The 21,662-nt window shown below is 35.1% G+C and overlaps 1 protein-coding gene across 4 annotated transcripts in view; it reads left to right on the top strand.

Moving 5' to 3' along the window:
- Positions 1 to 21,662, top strand: part of SGCZ (sarcoglycan zeta) — an 849,975-nt gene that overhangs the window by 768,582 nt on the left and 59,731 nt on the right. For all 4 annotated transcript variants that reach the window (XM_073219083.1, XM_073219082.1, XM_036997286.2 and 1 more), the window contains one exon: positions 448 to 535. In XM_073219083.1, the coding sequence (XP_073075184.1) occupies positions 448 to 535 (88 nt within the window). The remainder of the gene's footprint in view (positions 1 to 447; positions 536 to 21,662) is intronic.

Here is a 21,662-nt window from a genome sequence, read left to right as displayed (position 1 = left end):
CATGATCAGGAGAGACAATTTTGAGGAGATAACATTTAAGCTGAGAACTGAAAGTTGTAAGTTCAACTTAAAAGGGGACTTCCTCATTTGGGTAGGGTCTAAAATATCTCCACAGGTTCTCATATATACCTTTGAGAGATGACCAGGAGAGGGGTTGCCATACCTTTGATGTAAAACAATCAGTAGAGTTGGAAATGCTTATATCAAATAGTCAATGCCATTTACCAAAGTGGAAACATTCCTACTCTGTCAAGTCATTATTATGAGGCATCTATATACATTTTTATTGTTCACCTAATATTTGGGTTGTTAAAAATAACTGCTAAATATAAAACACAGAAATGTAATTTGATAATATCCAAACAAATGCAGTATAATTTTATATAATAAGTTTTGACTATATTTCTATTTTTTATTTGATTTCTTTATTTTATACGTGTTTCCCAGGATAGTCCACTGGTCTTGCAGTCTGACAGGAATGTAACTGTGAATGCAAGAAATCACATGGGGCAGTTAACTGGACAGCTGACAGTAGGTGAGTGTTTTGGGGTAAAGATTGCTTATACCATCTTACTCCACCCCACATCTTACAACTGACTGTTTACACTGGGGTAAGCAAAAGTATATTGTTTCTCTGATCTAACTAGACACCCTATTGCCACTCAGTTATCTTTCACGTGATTTGATTTGTCCTAAGTCTAATTATAGTTTCCTGTATTTGTAGTTATTATGCTTGCCAATGTATCACTATGAGACTGAATTACATATTTTTGCTATTATCCTTGAATTATGAAATACCTCGTTTTCCTAACAAATATCTCCAAAGTATATGTTAAATTACGTTACAGACTTAAATATGTGAGATACAGCATCTTGTGGTCAATGAATCCTTTGTTTTAGGTCAATAATTTTCAAATAATATTATTTTCTGCCTTATGCAAATCAGAAATGACATAATTGAATATGACAAGTCTTAACATGCATTGTTTATAAATTTGATGTTGAAATTATCTATATTTTATGGTTTATAGGCTTTAGAAGTTATAATTAAGTTAATGATAAAATATTAGTGTTTTCTCATATTGTCCAAAAAGTTTAGAGTTTTGTATTATGTGATATTATTTGATAATTTTTATAAGATGAAAGGCAAATAAAAGGTCTGTTGTAATTATGTAAAATAATGAAACAAATTTGATTTGTGTGTAATGGCTAAAATATTTTTAGCATACTCTATTTTCCTGTGGGAAAATTGCCTAATACTGATATTGTGTGTGTGTGTAGAATTATATTATAAATAGTAAATTACAGTTTTGAGGACTGAGGTGCTCTTATCTCAATGAAAAATTAAGCAGCATTTTAATGCCAGCTTGGCTCCAGTTTTTCTAATTAAATTTCAGAAGAATATGACATTTAAAATGTGAGATTTATAACCATAAATTTGATTCTATTCACTTCCTTTGTAGGAAATGAAACACCTTTTGATATGCTATTTGCTTTAATGAAACCAAAAGCAAAACTTATATTTTGGCATATATGTGTTTTCAAAAAATATAGTTTGTTTTATTTATAATAACTAAATTTTATTTCATATAATCTGTGCATCATAAAAGTTAGTCAGCATATATCTGTTAATTGCTATAATTGGATAGTATTATCTGATTATACAGATATATATAAATTTATCAAATTTTATATGTCCAAATATATCATTTATGAAGGAAACTTATATGCCAATGAATTAAAAATTAGAGAAAAGAAATTGTCTATGGATATAGAACTGTCTCAGAAGCAACAGTGGTTCAAGTTAAATCTTCATGGCAATCTTTATGGTTATGTTAAAATTGCAGAAAGAGGCCTACACTGGGCAGATTTTCCATACCAGAATTTTTTTAATATTGAGAACTCTATAGCTACGTAGATCTTTCTTTTGCATTCTGTTCTCGATTTAAAAAAATTAATTAGGGTCCTTAGGGGGAATCCCATACTGTAAATTAAACCCACAGAGACTACATACCAATGTCCACGGTAACACAATAGCTGCGTAACTAGTGCTGTAGAACAAAGCAGCTGTTTGATTACATGGAGTGCAATCAAATACCGTTTTCATTTTGCTGCACGGTTTCCTACAGAAAATATGAAGAATAATAGTATTATATTTGTATTTTCACCCACTGTTCCAAACTGGTTTTGGTGCAGTATCAGTATTTGCCAACTGAGGGAGAAGAGAGAGAGAGAAGAATGAAGAGGAAGAAAGAAAAGGCGGGAGATGGACGAGAAAACTTAGTTTTAAATGAAGCAAATCAATAAGTTAATGTAGCAGCTTATTTCTGTGGATGAAAATGCACTCATTCCAATGAAGTTTAAACTAAAAACTGCTTAATATCGCTGTTCTCTGGGTGTAATGTTGGTGACCTCCAACTTTTCACTGTTTCATATTTTTCGGTAGACATCTGAGACCACAGGAAGACGTGTATAAAACGGAGTAGATGGGAATGACGCACTGACATTTGTAGTGAAACCCTGTGAGATTCTAAAAAATAATCCCTTGAAGACTCAGTTTTCTCATCTCTAAAATCAAGGACACCAATTTTGAATTATAAGAATCAGGGCAATGTCAGTGTCTGAAAGTGGTAGACGACTGTATTTTGAATCATTTACTATTTTTAGATGGTAATTGTGATTATTGGTATCACTTAAGTTACAAATACATTGCTATTGTGTGAGACCTCATGATGTTTTTCTATCCAGTGTATTTTTGTGTAGTTGAGGAATGTATGTTGGATTATAATACTGTTGCAAAGGCCATAGTGTTGCAAAGATGCGACGACATCATAGGAAGTTATCTGATGTGTGAAAACTTTTTGAATCATGTCAAGACAAAATTATCTTTAGGCTGAATTTAAAGAGATAATAAGATGAATTAAAGCAATGCATTCCATCAACATTAACATTTAAAGACTTCAATTTTAATTGTATTGACATAAAGTAAGTTTAAAACTGACAAACAGTTTAAAAACTGTGTAACCCTCTTTTCCTGTTTCTGTTTTGTCTTTCAGTTTTTATTTAAGGGCATGGTGTTGATTATAGTATAGATATAGAAATTTTGCCTTATTTAAAATATACTACCAGAAAAATGAACTAATATTTATGAAAAACAAATTCAGTTATTCTTCACTTTCCAAGTACAATTCTAGTTTCTACCCCAAATCTATAAATTACTGTAGAAAATTACAGTTAATATTTACGAATGTGACAGACTTTGAATTTTTTTCCACATTTTATTGGGAAAAGAATGTCTACCTAATCAGTAGCTACTATGTCTATCATTTTTGCCCAAAATTATCTGTAAGAGTGTTCAGCAAAGCAAATATCTGTACCCTTTGTATTTCTGCCCTTCCATTTTTTTAAATTTATTTTTTACAAGTCTACCTTCCTTCCAATTGAATTTGTAGAGATATGTGTAATCTAAGGCTAAGGCAGACAGGTGTGTTAATTCTAATCCAGACTTATTCTAAGAATATGGAACAGGTTATTTCCAATCCTAAAAAGTACAAAGAAAATATTATATAGATATGCAACTTAGATGTAGTCCAAACTAAATCTAAACACTTCTAGACTTAGGATAAAAAAAAATCAATTTAACAAATATTTTGGGGTACTTATAAAGTGCCAGGCATTTTGTTACATTTCTGTTAATATCAGAATCTCCCCATGAAGTCTAAGACTCTATTTCGTGATCATAACACAGGAGGAGTTAATGAACTCAAGATTTCTTCCTCCAAATTTCTCTTCTTAGAATAAAGCTGAAAGAGAGGAGAGATATTGTAGTTGGGAAGTGGTTAAAGAAGTACAAGATCCCAAGAGGTCAGACTCCTTGAAGAAAAAGCAAGAATTTTCTTAAACAAGTCTCAGAACCATTCTCCAGGTCAAAGTTTCTATTTTTCAATCTATAATTAGTATGGTAGCAGAACATTCCTTTTTTTTACATAAGTGACAAGACTGGTGTGTGACTTTAAGTGTTATATGTTCATTTGTGTTGATAGCATGATGTTTTGCAATTTTCAGGACATTTCCATCAAGTAATGTGGATAAAAGATGTCAGTCATACATCACTTTTGTGAAATTTATCATATTCTCTTAGAAGACTTCTATAATATGATCTATAGAATAAAAATCATTTCTTTAGGACAGTGTAAATGAAATATTGTCATGTAGTTTTGATGTAGACTTTGCTCATAACAGCGAAAATAGAAATAATTAAGGTTGTAGTAATTGGGTTTGTAAAAATGTCATGACCTTTCCCCCAGCACATGGAGATAATTAGTTATCTTTTATTCACCACAGCACTACATTGATCTAAATAGAAGAGATTTAGAATACTTTTATAAGTAGGTTAAAAAAAAAGAAATACTGATTTCAGCAAAATGATTGATCTTCAGTAGCTCTTAGCACACTTGGATTAAGATATTAACTTATATGTTGCTTTTCTTTACGTTACATTGAACTTTACCTTTGATAAAGCAATGGCCAAATGGGAATAAGATTGTTTCTCTCTCATACCCTTTTGTCATCAGTCTATAGCTGGAGGATAAAAATAGGAGGGGGCTAAGCTCAAAAGGTGAACAAGGTATAATATTAATTGGTAGAGCGAGTTTTGTTTTTGATTATCATATTTAGCAGCTTCCCTCTCTTAAGTTTTAGTCACAGTGACTTTTGAAAAACCCAGAATGGTGCTATGCAGGCCTGTGTTACAGACATGATGCGCTGTTCCTTGATGCCACGTCTATACCATTACCCAGAAAGCCTTAAGGCTAAGTGGCTATCAAATAATTGGGATGTCACTGCTCTGAAATGTCCTTTGAAAATATGCTTATAATCACAATCTCATTTTTCATCATAATTCTTGTTTAATGCCCAATTTGGGGAGTATGAATTAACTCCTAGGAAATGCTAGCTATTATTGTCAGAATCATTTACTCATCTTTGACATTCTCATTTCCATTTATCAAAAATCAGTGACATAACCAAATTATATAAAAACCTTAATTACAATCTCAATTATAATTCCTCATTTTTTTTGTCTTCCTTCAGTAATTCTCCAATGCTTAGAGTCATGGCTACCTTATATAAGTCTGACTATATGATAATTAGGAAGAATGTCCTTTTTGAGAAATTGAACAAAGTGATATTTGTATTTAGTACCGGTTTTCTTCTCATATTTCATATTTTGAAGATTAAACACCATATAATAATGAAAATTACACACAGCTTCTGCCACAGAGCTGACTCTTTGATTTCCTCTGAGGTCTGAGGTGCTTGCCTTTATTTTCCAAGGCTTGTTGGGGAGCTGGCCAGTTCCCAGGGGTCATGCGGGAGTGGGGTGATGAGCAGCCGATATGCCAGAATGAAGAAGATGTAATCCTGGTTCTTTACCTCTCCTAGGGGCTGCCAATCAGCCGTATGCATAAAAATACAATTTTCTTTATTTATGACCAGAGAAAATGTCCTTGATAAGAAAAATTAGGCATTAGGATCCTGTAATGAAAATATTTATCTTTGATTTGCTTTCTTACAATTTTGAGTCAACATACACTAATCACATAACCCATTTGATAGAACAGTTTTAAAATATAGTACATTTATAAGGAGATAAAAAAGTACGATTGTACAAAATTACATAAAAATTAGTATATTGTTTACTAATATGAAAGCTATTTGTATCCTTTAATGATTAATTAAACTACATTGACCTTCCTGGTAGTAAAGGTATACAAAGAAGTGTTATGACATGAGCCCACTATACTTAAAGAGAAAGCATGAAGTTCTAGTGGAAAAGTTTTTTTCTTACATACACTGAAAAAAATGTACCCACTGTGTAAGAGAAGGAAAACTGGCTGATGTAGTGTATACTATTTTTAGCAACTCTACTTAAAGAAGCATTGGGTCTGCTAATACCATGCCGTAATGCATTAATGAACACTAAAACAGCAACAAAGTGCAGTTAGATAAAATAATCATGTTGTAAAGTATTTATATAACATAAAATAGCATGTTTACCAGTTCACCTTAATTCAGGGATAAAAATCTAGACTTCTCTGCAGGGTAAAAGATGACATGTATTTGGAATATTCCTTAAACGATTCATACTTTCACCTAGATTTATCATTGGTCAGATGAAGTGAATACCTAAAACTTTAGTGAGTGTAGCTGGATCTTTTCATTTTAGAAATAAAGTGAATACATAATAAAATTTATAACCTTTAGTAAATACTAAACACCCTAAGTAAGACTTCTAAATGTGTCAGTGCCCCTCTGTCCACTTAAATACATCCCCAACATCCAAGACAGACAGCACAGACACATGCACACATGCACATGTACACATATGTGCATACACACACAGAGCACACAGGATTCCCCACAGAATGGGTGTAAGGAGAGTACTGAGAAGCTAAGCCAACACAATTTTAAAGAAATATTTCTGAGTCTACTACTGCACAGCAGGATTGACTGAGACATCAGTATTTTATTCCACGCAATTGCTGCAAGATAATTTGAGTCTGGAAGCTTGTGCAAAAATATTTACTAGTCATCCATCATGGAAAAGTAAAAACTCAGTATGCAAACAGTGAGTAAAATCACATAGTTGTACAGATTCATCATTTAAGTAATCATATAACATTAATAGTAAGCACGTTATTATTGAATTTAGCATACAGCAATGCTTATTACATTGTTTAAACCATGGAGCATTGTTTAATGTTCCCCAAATTTAAGTTAATGTTCCCTAAATTTAAATTAATCCATATATCTGAAAATTTCACATCAGTCATAAATCCTGAGTGCAAGAAAAGCACTTTGATTCTGGCTAATTATTCAGAGATGTTATGAAAAACCAAAAACATCAGAACCTAAGTCTAGTGAAAATCATTTTTAAAATTTAGGAATATGTGGATTTTTTTACTCTTATCTGTAATATGAAGATAATCATATGATTTATGTAATAATTCAAACTGTGCTAAAAGAGTGTATTCACCTAGAAATCATAATTTCCTGAGAAACTAAGGTTAGGAAGGGCTTATGCTTTAATAGTTAATACCATGGATTCCAGAGCCAAAGAAATCCTAGATTCGTTGCTTCCCAGCTGGGTGGCCTTATGCACGGATCCCATGGGGATGAGGAGTATCGCCATCATCTCATATAGGAGATGTGAGGATTAAATAAGTGAACAGAGGTGAATTATTTGGAACACTTCCTGGAGTACAGTATGCATTATTCATATGTTAGTAATTGTAATTTTTATTAGATGTCTGTGTAAATCTGTGCGTTTGACCAAGCCTCTGGGACTTACTCTCCTTATCTATGAAATGAGTTTTATGCTAGATTGTCTCCATGGTGCTTTCCTGTTCCAAGGCTAAATAAAAGTGAAGAACTATTTTTTTACCTTTAGAGAAGGAATATAGTTGATGAATCCTCTGGTCCATTAAATTCCCCCTTTCTGCAGTAGTCCTGACAAAATGGCATCTGCTTTGATTTTTTGACATCTTAGACACAAACTATAAGTACACATTTTTCATTTACGATGAAGATAAATAAGCACAACTAAATCGGTCTCATTGTTTTTCATTGAATTTTTGCTTATAAAAATTTTTTATTGAAATTTAATCTACAAAATAATTCAAGTCTAATCGGCTTATTTTTGTCATTACTAAGCATCAGCATGTTTTGTCCCTAAATGAATGGAAAAAAATGTAGATGAGGGTTTTAAAATAAATATTTAAAGACCCCTAAAGTAACATGTAATCTTGCATTAAAGCAATTACTGTGAACACCTGGGAATCGCTTAATTGACTGCAGATGGTGTAGGACATATAAAAAGTAGGCTACAAATTATTCCCACGTAGCAAATTTATGTTTTTTGTCATTGACTCCTTTTTTTGTTAACTTAGAGACTGCTGTAATAGTCTGGGACAACTTAATAAGAATGAATATTTTATGTGAAGTAGTCTGTGCAAATCTTGGAGACCAGATCAACAGACCACTTAGGTTTAATATTATGCATATATTTTAAATGATTAAATATATTGTTGATTTTTAAGAGTTCGTTGTTGATATTAATTAATATTACTTAAACTGATATGCATTAGTTTAATTTTAATTAATCAACTTGGGAAAATAGTACGTTGAAGCAGATATTTGTGCTATTAGGAACAGTATGGCACTCTTAGAAATTAGGACCATACTCAGGTATAACAACAATTACAATGTCTAAAGACAATGATATGCATGTTTTGAAAGTTATATCACAAGGGTATTTTATATCATTGTTTTAACATCCTGAATCATTACAGTACCTTTTTGGTATAAATTACTGTTTGTTCTTCTTTAAAAACAGAGAGTACATTGTCTCAAGTATTAAATTCTCAAGTATTTGTAGAATTAGGAGTCAAAACCAAGGAATACAAAGATTTTTCCATTGAGGAGCTAGACCAAATTCTGAAATAGACGGTTGGCTAGACATTTCCAACCTTTGGTGGCCTCTGCTCACCATCTCTTTCCCTGTAGTCCCTGCCCTAGTTGGATTAACCAAAGCAGTTCTAGGAGGCCGGCTCCACCGAACAGCGCGCTGTGTCATGGTCCTAAAGACCATCCCTGCAAGGTGTTGGCCTCTGCTTCTCAAGACCATGCACAGCAAATCTGCTATAGTTGTCAGTGGATACAAATGCTTTCATCAATGGAAAAACGTCTTTGAACCATCTCTCCTTCCATGCAAGATATATGTTTCAAGATTTATGCCTTTAGTTGTCAAAGGAATAAATCTAGTCTTGTGTATGAAAAAGGGTAGTAGGATAAAGTGAGAAGTGGTGGTTCTGTTAAGACATATTGTAAAAGAAACAGCACTCCTCCATCTTAGCACTACCTTGGCTGGTCCATCTCCTTATAGGGCAATGAAATGAGATCATATTCTTTTTCTCAGTAAGTATAATGCAAGAACTTGTTAAGTATTACCAACTGTATGATTCTGAGGAAAGCAGGAAGGAGATAAATAACCATTTAATGAATTCTATGATTACATAAAGTTATTCAAAGTATGCTATGACTACAGCTCCCTGTTTCAATTCAGTATTAAGAATATATAAATGAAATAAAAATGATATATTACAGGGCTCATTAAAGGATAAATAGAATAAACAAAAGAGCAAAAGAATGGTTTCTGACTATATTTTAGATACTTAATTAGTGCTATATCTATATGATTTATCTGAAATTAATGAGTCTGTAGTTTATATACTGAACCCAGCTTTAGTTTTAATGAGGCTCTGTTTATGGGACCTCAACTGCAGGTGCATTGAGTTTCATACATAACTGACTTATTGAACATGCAGTTTTGTGTTGGCCTTAATAAGAAGAAACTTGTCTTTGGAAATTTGGTTAATGGGGCATACTGTTCACAAATGTAGGGTTATGGTAATTATCCCAAAACATCTGGCAATAGGAAGCTAAATAAAATTTAGGATCCTTGTGTATACATACAATCATTTACTTCAGTGTTAGGGGCCCTAGATGAAGTCATAGCCAAGCCCAGACTGCTGAGAACACCACTAACTGCTGTTCATGGAAAAGGGGGAGATTAACTGGTGTGGCGGAGCGGAGCGGGGAGGTGTGGGGGGGATTACTTATGATGACCCGGGTCTAGTAGCTACTTTAGCTTTTTTGCTTGTAAGTTTCACTTTGGATTATGTGCCTGTTCTCCTGCACAGTTTTGGAGAAGTTCCAAGTCAGATAATGCGTACGTGAGAAAAATAAAGCACAGTGGGAATAGAAAATTGAGTAGAGGAAGAAGGAAAAATGAGCCAGAGCAGTTCTTTTGTTTCCAAGTATTTATTGGACTCCTGACAATATACTCCTCATAATGAGCAAATAATACTATCAAAATCTCTTAAGACTACCTTAATTTTGCCATCAATCCATTAATCAGCATTCTCTGGTTAAAGTACTTCCTCAGCTCTGAATCTACTTGAATATTTTTCCACAGTATTATCTTTAGATATTTTGTCATATATTTGTCTGAAATCAAGAATATATAACCCTATCCGTCCCCTTTATGTATCTATCCAATTTTGGCGTGGCTTATTTTGAATCTTCATGTGAGGTCACATTAACTGCTGCTTTGTGTTCTAAATGCTCACAAACACATCAGTCTAAGGTGTATTGAGTAGTCTATGTCCCTTTTCCCCCATACCCAAGGAATTAAAACATTAATAACTCAATTTGGGGGACCCATCTTCTCTCATGTCATGATATTTAGAAGAAAAATCTCTCATTTCTAATCTTAACATTGCTTTTTCCATTCTGTATCAATCTACAAAGATTACTGAAAATAATTCACAGACCAGTCATGCAAATTTTGGGGGGTGGAAATGGAATGGGGCAGATGGTTCTAAAAGAATAAGCTTTCTTCCTCATACTGTCTTCTTGAGTCCTCATGATTGCATCCCCTTATTCTCCTCACCTACAGGCTCATTAGTGTGGGTAAAACTGCAGTACTCCCAGAATCTCTCCCCTGGCTTTAGTGCCTCTGTATATCAATAGGTGTCTCAAGGGGTGGAGAGGGTGGTCTATTTACATATCAATAGGTAATTACAAGGGTTTACCTGGACCAGAGAGGTTGGGTGGAGCTCTCTTCTGCTGCAGTTGAGTCAAGAGAGAGACAGGGACAACTGCTTGTAAAAAATAGAAGGGTTTCTTAACTTTATTTCTCCCTTTGATTGTTTTTGGCTTTAGAGGTATTTTGCCCTGGGATTCCCCCCCCCAACCCCCCCAGAGTTACAATTAGTCACCCAATTTGTAAGCCACTTTTAAATCAATAAATGTATCAACATCTTAGACCGCACTGGTAAATTATGGGTAAATATACCTTGGGAATAAAGCCTCCATATTAGGCACTAAGATATTAATCATACATACTTTTACACTAAAAGCTCTGAGAAATCATCAACCAAAACATTACAATTATTAAAATAAAAGGTATACACCATACTAAATGCTAGAATGAATGCAGAGGGACTGAACTGTCATTCATTGCTGCTCTTGAAAATGCAAAAAAATACAGCCTCTCTGAAAAAGTCTGCCTCTTTCCTACAAATGATCACACAGATCTTATTAAATCACTTCAGGAAGCCTTTGGTATATAATCTAACATTTATTTCTCATGTATCACAAAATGTGTAATGGTCATTGCTGCCAACATCCTTAGTAATTTTATTGAAACAACTGAGTCCTTATTGATTAAGAGTGAGTTTAGTAGTCTCATTTCCTTTCAGTTAAGATTGATAAAAGAATTTGTAAACAAGTTTTATCTGGTACCACCCTCACTAAAGCTTGCCCCATCTGTTTTAATGTCAACTATATCCTTTATCTGACTGTGTGATAAGTTCCTTTAACATATCCAGACGTATGTAAATCCCAAATCTCTCCCTTTAACTTGTCCTCTTTTTCTCAAGCACTAGAATCCAAAGAACTGTGTTGCTTCCGCCGGCCAGCATACCCGTCTCTGACTCAAATATAAACTTGTCTCCCTGCTGACTATGCTGATCTCCAGCTCAAATGTGAATTTACCACAGGGTGATCTCAAAAAGCTAACAAATTAACTCTATCTGCTGAGGTGTTTGATTTAAATGATAGTGGTAGCTAAGTTTCCTTCCAACTCTAATATTCTACATTTCTAAAGGTTCTTTAGTTTTTTTACTTAATGAAACTAACTAATCAGCTTTCTTCAAAAATCAGCTCTGGTTTCTGTAATCTCACCCATAATCAACTCACTTAAAAGTAGCCCAGAACTTTTTTGAGTGTGACACTAGATAGGTTACCTCTGCTTTTGGAAAACCTTCTCAATGCCCAGTGAAAACGGAAATGATGTGTGGTATTCATTTGTTGAAATCACAGTGATAACAAAGGAAATAAGATGAATGCAAACAATGTAAAACTACTGAAAATTAAACATCCTCCACTGAATAAAGTTATGGTTCTTAGGAGTAAGGAGTTTCAGTAGAAATTGTGTTTAGAATATAAAAGAAGAGATGCTGCAAAGCTGATTTTGTGTCAAATAGAAGTTCAGGAGATCAGTGACTGAGCATAGAAAATGATGAACACCAAATGTGCCTTTATGAAATACAGCAAAGAATTTTCTTTAAATGCAAAATATTTAACGGATTGAGGGAAATATTGGCAGGGCCACAGTGTAAGAAACAGGAATAAATAGTTTTGAAAGAGAATCTGCTAAGTGTTTTAAAGAAAGAATATATGACATTAGAAATATTTAATGATGACTTTGATCTTAAATGGACTTTCTGGCCTCCTTCCATTTTCCTTATCATCCCCAGTCATTTTATAATTTTTATAGTAACGTAATGAATCCTTTTCTATGTAGAACAAAGAACTGTGTGTTGCCTGAATTTATATTTTTCTTTCTTTCTGTGTAGCAAACATAAAGTAATCAAAATTTTAAGAGGGTTATTTTAGCATAATTGAGCTTTCCCATGTCGCTATATTTCAAGAAGCACAAAGCTGCACAACATATGCTAAATAGTGATGCTGGGTTTTGGCCCAAAGCCATGGAAGGCACAATCAGGAAGTTTAAATCGTCTTCTGACTCACTGTGCCTGCATCCTTCTGCCCGCAGAGCTGGAGATCTGCATCTGCCCCCACAGTGCCCAGCGCTGTCTTCTCTGCTGACAAGAATACTAGAATGTATTGCCGTGTTACCGGTGGTCTGTTCTGTCTTTGGTATTGACACTCCCTAGAAACTCTATGTCTGGGTGTATTAAAGTAACAAGCAATGACCTACTTTGTCAGGATAAGTAGTTTGCCTGTGGAAGACCTATGTTTAAAGTGGAAAAACGAGTTAGGTCCATTTGTATCATTTTCAATGTAAGTTCCAAAGCCCCAGGTAGCATTTGTTTGAAGAGTCATTCTAAAAGTTTGAGTTCAGAGTGGCACAATAATATTAAAGGTATGCTTTGTAATGTAAACCAGAAAAAACAAACAAACAGATGACTAAGCACAAGAAGAGTGTGTCTAGAGGATGAAAGTATATTTAACATGTGTGTTAATTTGGGCTTCCTGGAAGAGGATGGCCAGTTGGGTGCAGAAAGTGTCTGCCCAGGGCCTGCCAGGTGGACTCCTGCGCGAGAATGAGGAAGGCAGGCAGACAGTGTGGGCGAGGCCGACCCGTAATGCCCTGCCGTGGAGGCCTCGGCTGAACCCAGAGGGGGATCGCGGGAACCCTGGTGCCCCCAGGAGTTCAGTATCTATTCAAAGTTCTGGAAGCAGAAAGGCGTCAAAGTGAAGAGCATGGGCTCTGGAGCCAGACTACCTGGTTTAAATCTCATGCTTCCGTTTACAAATTAGTTAACCTCTCTGCGCCTGTTTCCTAACTGTTTAACTGGCATAATGATAATCCTGGCCTCCTGGGGTCATTGTGATGACTGAGTTGATGTAAATAAAGTTCTTAGCACAGTTTAAGCATTATGTATAGAAGTGTGAGCTGCTATCATTTTTAGTGATTTGTAGTAGTAATTTCTTAATGGGAGAGCAAGCAGCACATGGTCTTTACTCAGAATTACCCTAATTTATGTTGGGTGGTGTGGATGATCACTCAAGGTAACATTTAATTCTAGCATCTTAAGTTTACTAAGTGTCATCACTTGATTTATTGGTGTAGGCAGGTGCTTGCATGAGTCATGACATTCATGAGACCACTGCTTGGGAGATGTGCACAGTGAAATTATAGCATCTGGCCCTTTAACCAGACACTGTCAGGACATTAGGGCTTTATATTTGTTCCTCTTACTTTTCTAAAATTCCAACAGCTCATTAATTCTGGTAAAAGTATATTATTCCAGATGTGAATGTTTTAGATGAACATAAAAAATGCATAGTGAATTTAATGCCTTCTATTAATTGCATTATTTCACATGAATATTTATGGCATATATACATTAAAAACAATTGAACTCTATAATATATATCTTAATTTTTTAAATTATCAATTGTCCCCAAAATTAACTAACAAATCTAAAGCAATTCAAACATGGAAACACTGATGGATATTTTACAACTTGATGAAATATTTCCAAAATAGTATCATTTAAATGAAAAGCTGAGAGAATTTTATTATGTGTACATTTACTAGTATAAGCACAATTAACATAGCTTGGGATTAGAAAGATCAAGAACAGAATATGATATAAAACCAAGAAAGATGCTGTGTAACTACAATAATTCATTGTAAGATAAAAGTTTCATTTCAAATCAATGAGGATATGAGAGGGGGAATTACCAAATAAATGAGGTTGGCAGTTTAGAGGCAAAAGCTAAATCTCTATGTCTTTATACAATAAAACAATGAATTTATCATGGAGTAAAGGTTTTATTTTAAACTTAAAATAGTGGAAAAATATATTAGAAGAGCTATCCAATCTTGCATGGAGAAGGTCTTCTAACGTACCCTCTACATCAGAAGTTGCACAAGAAAAGATTTATTAATTTACATACTTGACTGTTAAAATTCTTTTGAGGACCAATACTCCCATCAACAAAAACTGAAGTAATGCAGGTACCAGCAGAAGTACCTTCTTGTTTGAGTTTCTAAAGCGGACTTCCAGTAAGTGGTGTCAGCACTCTCAGTCTTTGAGGATTCCTGCTGTCAGCGTACATATTCCCCAGTTTCTTCTGGTTTTGAGTCCCCATTGCCATTTCTGATTGGATTCCACACTGGATACACTAACTGTAGGACTACATCTACGTAACTGTCATACAAATTTAATCAATCAATATGTGTAATGCACAATGCCTCCTAAGGAGAAACCACTCTGCTAGCTATTGCTGTTATTTTTATTTACTGCAGTGGTCCTCTGTTTTTATTAATTTAACAAGGGTTTATTGGGTGTCACCATGTATCAGGCACCATGTCAGGAATGGAGATGCAGTGGTGTGCAACAGCCATAGTTGACTCTAGTGGGAATTACAGGTTTCATCACATCTACTTGTAGGTACATGATAAATACAAAGAAAGCATTTATTATAGATTATCTTCCAGCGTATACTTTCCTGGTTCAGAACTACCATTTTTCTAGAAGTTGACTGAATTCTCTTTTCTGGGTTTTACGCACACACACACATCACATGTACACAAAACATTGTTTATACACTTTGTACATTTTGAGTCTGTAGAAGAGATTTACATTTCCATTTTTTGATGCTTTTTTCCCTTCAAGTCTCCTACCATCTCTGTTTTATGGGTTTCCTTTCCTATGCTGCCCCTTGAAATCCAATTTTCTTTTTGGTATTAGATAGACCAAATGAGTCTTTTACTCCCATTTGTGACTTTAATATCAGAAGACATATCTTTATGGTGTCGGCTAAATAATATTATGGGCCACGTTTTGAGCTTTTTTCAGGGGGGTGGGGGCAAGGGGGGTGCTTAAACATCAGTTGAGCATTTCTTATATAACATCTGCATAAAAATCAAGGAACAGCATTACATTTTAACTCTAAGAAGCATTTTAGCAGGTTGCTAGGAAAATATGATTCGGGTACATTGATTTCTGAAGGTTTGACAATACAAAAAAGAAAAAAAAAACAGCCTAGAGAACATTGTCTAATGACTAGTTAGCATGCTTGAGGGGGTGTCTATTTCAATTGATGCCTTGAGTGAATCTTTGACAAGTGTCATTTTATAGTCTGCTTATAGAGTGATTCTCTTTAAAAAGTTCCTAGGATGCTACTTTTATACATGGTTGATTAAAGGCTGATACATGTGATTTTTCAAATGGATTTGTATGACTAGAGCCCAGATAGTGAAACATGAAAAAAAAATCACTTTCCTACCTGAAGTGCTGCAGAGCAGGTCAACACTGGGTTGAAGAGGCTTAGGAAGAACTCAGATTCACCCAAGGTAGATCTGAGCTTCTCAGATAGCCTGGCTTTTAAATAAGGCAGTAGACAGAATGTACAATTTCACGTTCTGAGTGATACTGGCATTTGGTGTCAAGTGGAGATATAGGTAACAGACCAAAAAAAAAAAAAAAAAAGAACACCTCAGAATGAAATAAGAGCCTGAAAAGCAAGAGTCATGTCCAGGTAACAGGGTGGTGGGAAGAAGAAGCAGTTACCCTCAACTCTCTGTTCTTACAGTATCTACCAATTTGCTTTATGTTAAATAGTATCTATTTAATACAATTTGCTGATTGGATTTTAATAAAAAGCCAAATAGACATAAATATATCAATGCAAATATGAAGACTTCAAAGAAATACATTTTTCTTCTCTTTTAAAATGTGTTCGAGAAGATGATTAAATCATTGGGAAGAACACTAAACAACCGTAAGCTCTGGGAAGGAGTAAGATGGGTTTATATACACAAAGAAGGCACTCGTGTAACTCCTGTACTAGATTGGTGCTACAAAATTCCCAAGGGGTATTTCAAGCCTCCACAAAATATCTTACAAGGAGATAACATTGAAAATCTTTAATCAAATATTTGCGTTTATTCTCACATCAACATGATGTTAGAAGAAAATTTAAATCCATCTGCCTTTCATCATTGTAGGGTATTAAAAGATTATCCTAGTATGGCTTTTTTTTCTCATTTTTCTTTTCCTTTGTGAAACCCAGTAAGAAATCGGCCAGAGTGATAGTTACCTATGGCTGCTGCAACAAAGTAGCACAAAATTAGAGGCTTAAACCAGCACTGAGTTGTTACCGCGCAGTTCTTGGGGGCAGAATCCAAAATGGATCTCTGTGCGCCGGGGCGGACCTGTCGGCAGGGCGGGGCTCCACCCTGCAGGCCCGAGAGAGACGCATTCTATTGCCTTTCCCATCTTCGGAGCCCGCAATGGCCGCTTGAGGCTTTCTCACATCCTATCGCTGTAGCATTGGTTCGTCTCCATTAGGATCGTCTAGGATATTCTTCCTATTTTAAGGTCAAGTGGTGAGTAACCTTCCTTCCATCTACAACCTTAATTCGTTGTTATATAACTACAATTTCTGAAGATTAGGATAAGAATGTGTTTGGGGTGACATTATGCTGCCTACAACAGTTGGGGTCATCACAGTGTATTACTTGTATTTTGATGCTGAGAAAAATATTCCTTTTTCAAAAAACAGGCCTAACTATTTCTTTTCACAAGGTCTCACTGGTCATACTTCAGATGACTTTAAGATCCTCATTTCCATAGACATATTTCTTGAATACATGAGTCAGCAAGGAAAATCTCTTGAGCATTTTTAAAAATGTTAATAAATGGAAAAAATAAATTGCAAGAAACAAAACAAATGTACTTGGATGAACATTTAAGAAATTTTCTGTGGTGAGAAAATCATTAGTTTGTCCTGGTGCATTGAGAAAGAATTTTAGATATAAAGCTAGTTTTATTTGCTGGAAAAATATTTAAAGTCTGAAAAATATGAAAAAATTCCATCTAAATTAAATTATGGAAAGGGAGATGTTAGCTCACATAAGGGAATGATGTATTTATGGTAAATTGGAGACTCAGTCACCAAAATTATGTTCAATCCCATCTCTGCTAACACGCTTATAAACAGATGGTCCTTAACCCTCATTTCCTCTCTGAAAATTTATTAGATGACATTGCCTTTCAGTGTTCTTCATTAGAGTTTCAACCTGGTGAATTGAAAGGGTTTAATCATACTTCAGTTATGCAGATTTAGAAGTGTGTAAAGGGAGAATTCTCAGAAAATAATGGAAGAAAAAAATGTGTCGATAGCAGACAACACATACTGAGAACATACTAGGTATTTGCAGTGTGCTAGACAACGTACTTTAAAATTTAAAAACAAAACAAAAACACACGAATGAAAAAACTAGAGACCAAATGAGAAGATAAGAAGCTTGGAACATCACCACTCTGCCCTCACAATGAGCAAATAGCTAAACAAAGTGAAAAGGCAACAACTCTTCTTAGATCTCTAAGAGAAGGGAAATCACAGGGCAGACAGCTGCACCCAAAACTGGAGAGACTGAAAGGCAGTTACAGAGAAGCACAACTTCATGGAACTTCTCCAGGAGCTGAGAGCTCTGCGGGAACCACAGGCAGGGGTAGAAGGGTGTGAGCTATAATGGATGAGTTACAGGGGGCTCAGGGGGCACAGCCCTTTTTTATTGCTGAGAAGTATTTCACTGTCTGGATGTGCCACAGTTTGTTTATCCACTCAAATTTAAAGATTTACATCTTTTCCAGTTTTGTTAATTGTCAATGTAAAGCCATGGTAAGCATATACTTACAGGTTTTTATATGAATGTAAAATTTTTATTCAAGGTGGGTAAATACCTAAGAGAGGGATTGTAAGCTCATGCTCAAGTGTAGGTTTACTTTATAAACACATTTCAAACTGTTTCCCACAGTGGCAGTACCATTTTGCATTTCCATCTGTCTATATGACATTTCCACTTGCTCCATATCCATACCCACCCTTGTTTTGTTTTTTGATTCTAGCCTTTCTAATGTGTATGTAATGGTTTTAATTTTTAACTACCTAATGCCTAATAATACTGATTTTCTTCTCATGTGCTTATTTTCCATTTGTATATCTTCTTTGGTGAAATGTCTGTTGAAATGTTTTACACATTTTCTTTGTGGGTTGTTTTCTTGAGTTCTGTAATCTTGAGAGTTCTTTATGTATGTTGAATATAAGAATATAAGTTTATTTCAGATGAGCATTTCTTAAATATTTTCTTCTAGTCTTTGGCTTGTGTTTTCATTCCTTAACAGTGTATTTGAAAGAACAGATGCTTTTAATTTTGATGATTTGAATACCTCCATTTTTAGAAGTGGATAATACTTTGAAAGTCTTATCTAAAAAATATCATTGACTTACCATGGTCACAAAAATTTTCCTCTATGTTCTACTCAAAAAATTTATAGTTTATAAAACATTTTCACTTATGTTGTGAGGTAGGGATCAAGGATAGTAGTTTTTTTTTATTTTAATGAAGGTCCAAATGTTCCAGTACCAAGAGTTGGAAAGTCTGTCTTCCCTGTCATAAATAGCACTGAAATCAATGTCAACAGTCATTTGTGAGGGTCTATGTCTGGGCTCTCTATTTGTTCCATTGGTAGTTGGGTCTATCCTTTCATAAATACCACTCTGCCGTAATTCTTGTAGCATTCTACATGATTCTTTATAGTACACAATTGAATTAGTGTGAGTTGTACAACATTGTTCTTCTTAAAAGTAATTTTGACTATTGTAGAATATTTGCTAAAATCACATTATTTTGAGTAGTTTTAGTTAAATTTTTTTAGATTTCCTATATCAAGAATCAAGTCATCTGCAAATAGAAATCTTTCATTTCTTCTTTTCCAAACTACATGCTATTTCTTTTTCTTGTTTTAATTGTTCTGGTTAGGACCTCTTGTATAATGTCCCATAGGAGCAATAAAAGGAACATCCTTTCTTCTGGCTTTGAACATAAATATCCTTTTATTTCTGAATATATTCTATTGCATGACTTCACCACATTTTGTTTATTCATTCATTAGTTAATAGATATATTTATATTTTTATGATTTCCATTATTCCTTCCTTCCAGATATATCAACATCATTCTTAAATTTTAGATCTCAAAACATAGCTGAACACTCCAGTGAAGTGTGACCAACATGTGTGATACATTGATTCTCTGCTATTTTGACACCTTACTTATTCAAACTAAGATTACACTAGACTTCAGATAGCAGTTTCACTATTCTGTTTCATATTACCTCACTGACAGGGGAGCTCTTACTCTGGTCACATTTGTAATTTATGTCAATAATCAGCCATCAAAGAATACCTATAATAAAATCCATTAATCCAAACAAATATGACTTAATCAACCCGAGTTTAGCATGATCTTTTTCTTCCTTATCAGCATCACATTTTTATTTATATAGTCTAAGATAATATTTACTCTTTAAACCCATGTGACATAGTTGTCTCACAATTAAGATATATTTTTCCCTCAAATGTTGATAATTTTCCTCCCTCATATCCTGTGTTTGTGTGGTTTTCCAAAGTGTTGTCAGGCAATTGTGTCTGGGGAGGTCTCTCCCTGTGTGCTAGGTGAAACCTCAACCTGGATAGGGGAGGGTTCTTTACTCTGACTGAGAAACAGTTCTCTAGCACTTCAGACTAGTGTAGGTGAGGAAGGAATTTAGTAAAGCAAGAGTAGAAGCAAATGTCAGCAGGCATGCAAGCAGCAGAGAGCAAGGAAAACAACGGGAGGAAGGGAAGCTCATTGAACTCCTGCTTGGCACAGGACACATCCCTTCCAACTCCTGAATCCAGGGCCACCTGGCATCCAGTGTCTGCTTGAATCTGAAGGAATGGGAACTAAGCCCCTACCATCACATGGGGGAGCCACAGAGCACTAGATAGGATGAGACTGTGTTCTGAGAACTTCCCAAAGGCAAAGAAAAGACATTTTCAGGAAGGCAACTAAGGAGCATGTGTCCTGTTCCTGTTACCCAGGTGACAGGAACTTAAAAGCCCAAATCGGAGATCTCAGTATCCCGTTCCCTACTTGTCTGAAGTAGGACAGAAAGAGGGAAGACTTGTGCTTAAGTCTAGAAAACTGAATGAAAAAGCAAAGTGACAAGGGTGCTTACCACTGGGAGAGCACAGAGACACAACAGTAAGTCGAGCAGTTGGAGGCTTTATTTAAGGCAAAAGTACGCACTTGAAGAAAGGGGAGTGCAGGCAACCTCAGAGAGGGGTGCATTTAAGGATTTAGGATTCTGTTTTTTAAGGCTTTCAGAAATCGGGCAAAAGGTGGGGGTGAGGGGTGTAGGCTTGACATGTGGTCTCATGACATCTCTCTCCAGTGAGAAACATTATATCACTATCCACAGTCAGTCCTCTAGTTATTCTGTAAGATAAACTTAACATAAGGAGTTTTTTGATCCTTTTCTTCTCCAAAATAGTGGTTACCCTCAAGTGGACATTATCATTTAAGACTATTTGCCCTGCCTTAAGATAGGGTAGATTATTGGATGATTACCATAAAATATGTTAGGAATCTTACCTCCTAACTCCTTGGTTTTTCAAATGGAATCTTAGCCTTAAGATGGAGTCCCTCCTGTTCTTACTATACTATTTATATCATAGGCAGGAAAAACTAGTCATGATACTTGTCCCATGTCCCTGCCCGACCTCAACAGGATGTCTCTTTAGTCTCATGCAAACTATATTTATTTTTCTAAATATTTATTAAAAAGCTATTGTCCTGGGAGATTGGAATAAAGATGGTGGTGTGAGAGGAGAGACAGAGGCTTCCTCCTAAAACTGGATATAATTAGAAAATTTAATTGGCACAACCAATCCCAAGAGAGCAACAGGAAAGAAGACAGCATCAGACTGCACACACCTGGAGAAAAGAGCAGACCTCACCGAACCGGGTAACATACCAGAGCTGGCTCTGTGAGACCCAAGCCCCTCCCCCACTCCAGCTCACTGTCAGGAGGAAGAGAAACGGAGCAGGAAGGGAGGGGAGGCTTGGGACTACTGAATACCTAGCTCCGGAGATCTGCGCTGGAAGCACAAACTTACATTTCATGGTGCTTTCGTGAGACTCACATGATTACCAGGTTGGAAAGTTA

Source organism: Manis javanica, chromosome 12, assembly GCF_040802235.1.
Source record: "Manis javanica isolate MJ-LG chromosome 12, MJ_LKY, whole genome shotgun sequence".
In the NCBI taxonomy this organism is placed as follows: Eukaryota; Metazoa; Chordata; class Mammalia; order Pholidota; family Manidae; genus Manis; species Manis javanica.
The sequence above is the reverse complement of the archived record's forward strand: the minus strand, read 5'-3'. Positions and strand labels throughout refer to the sequence as shown.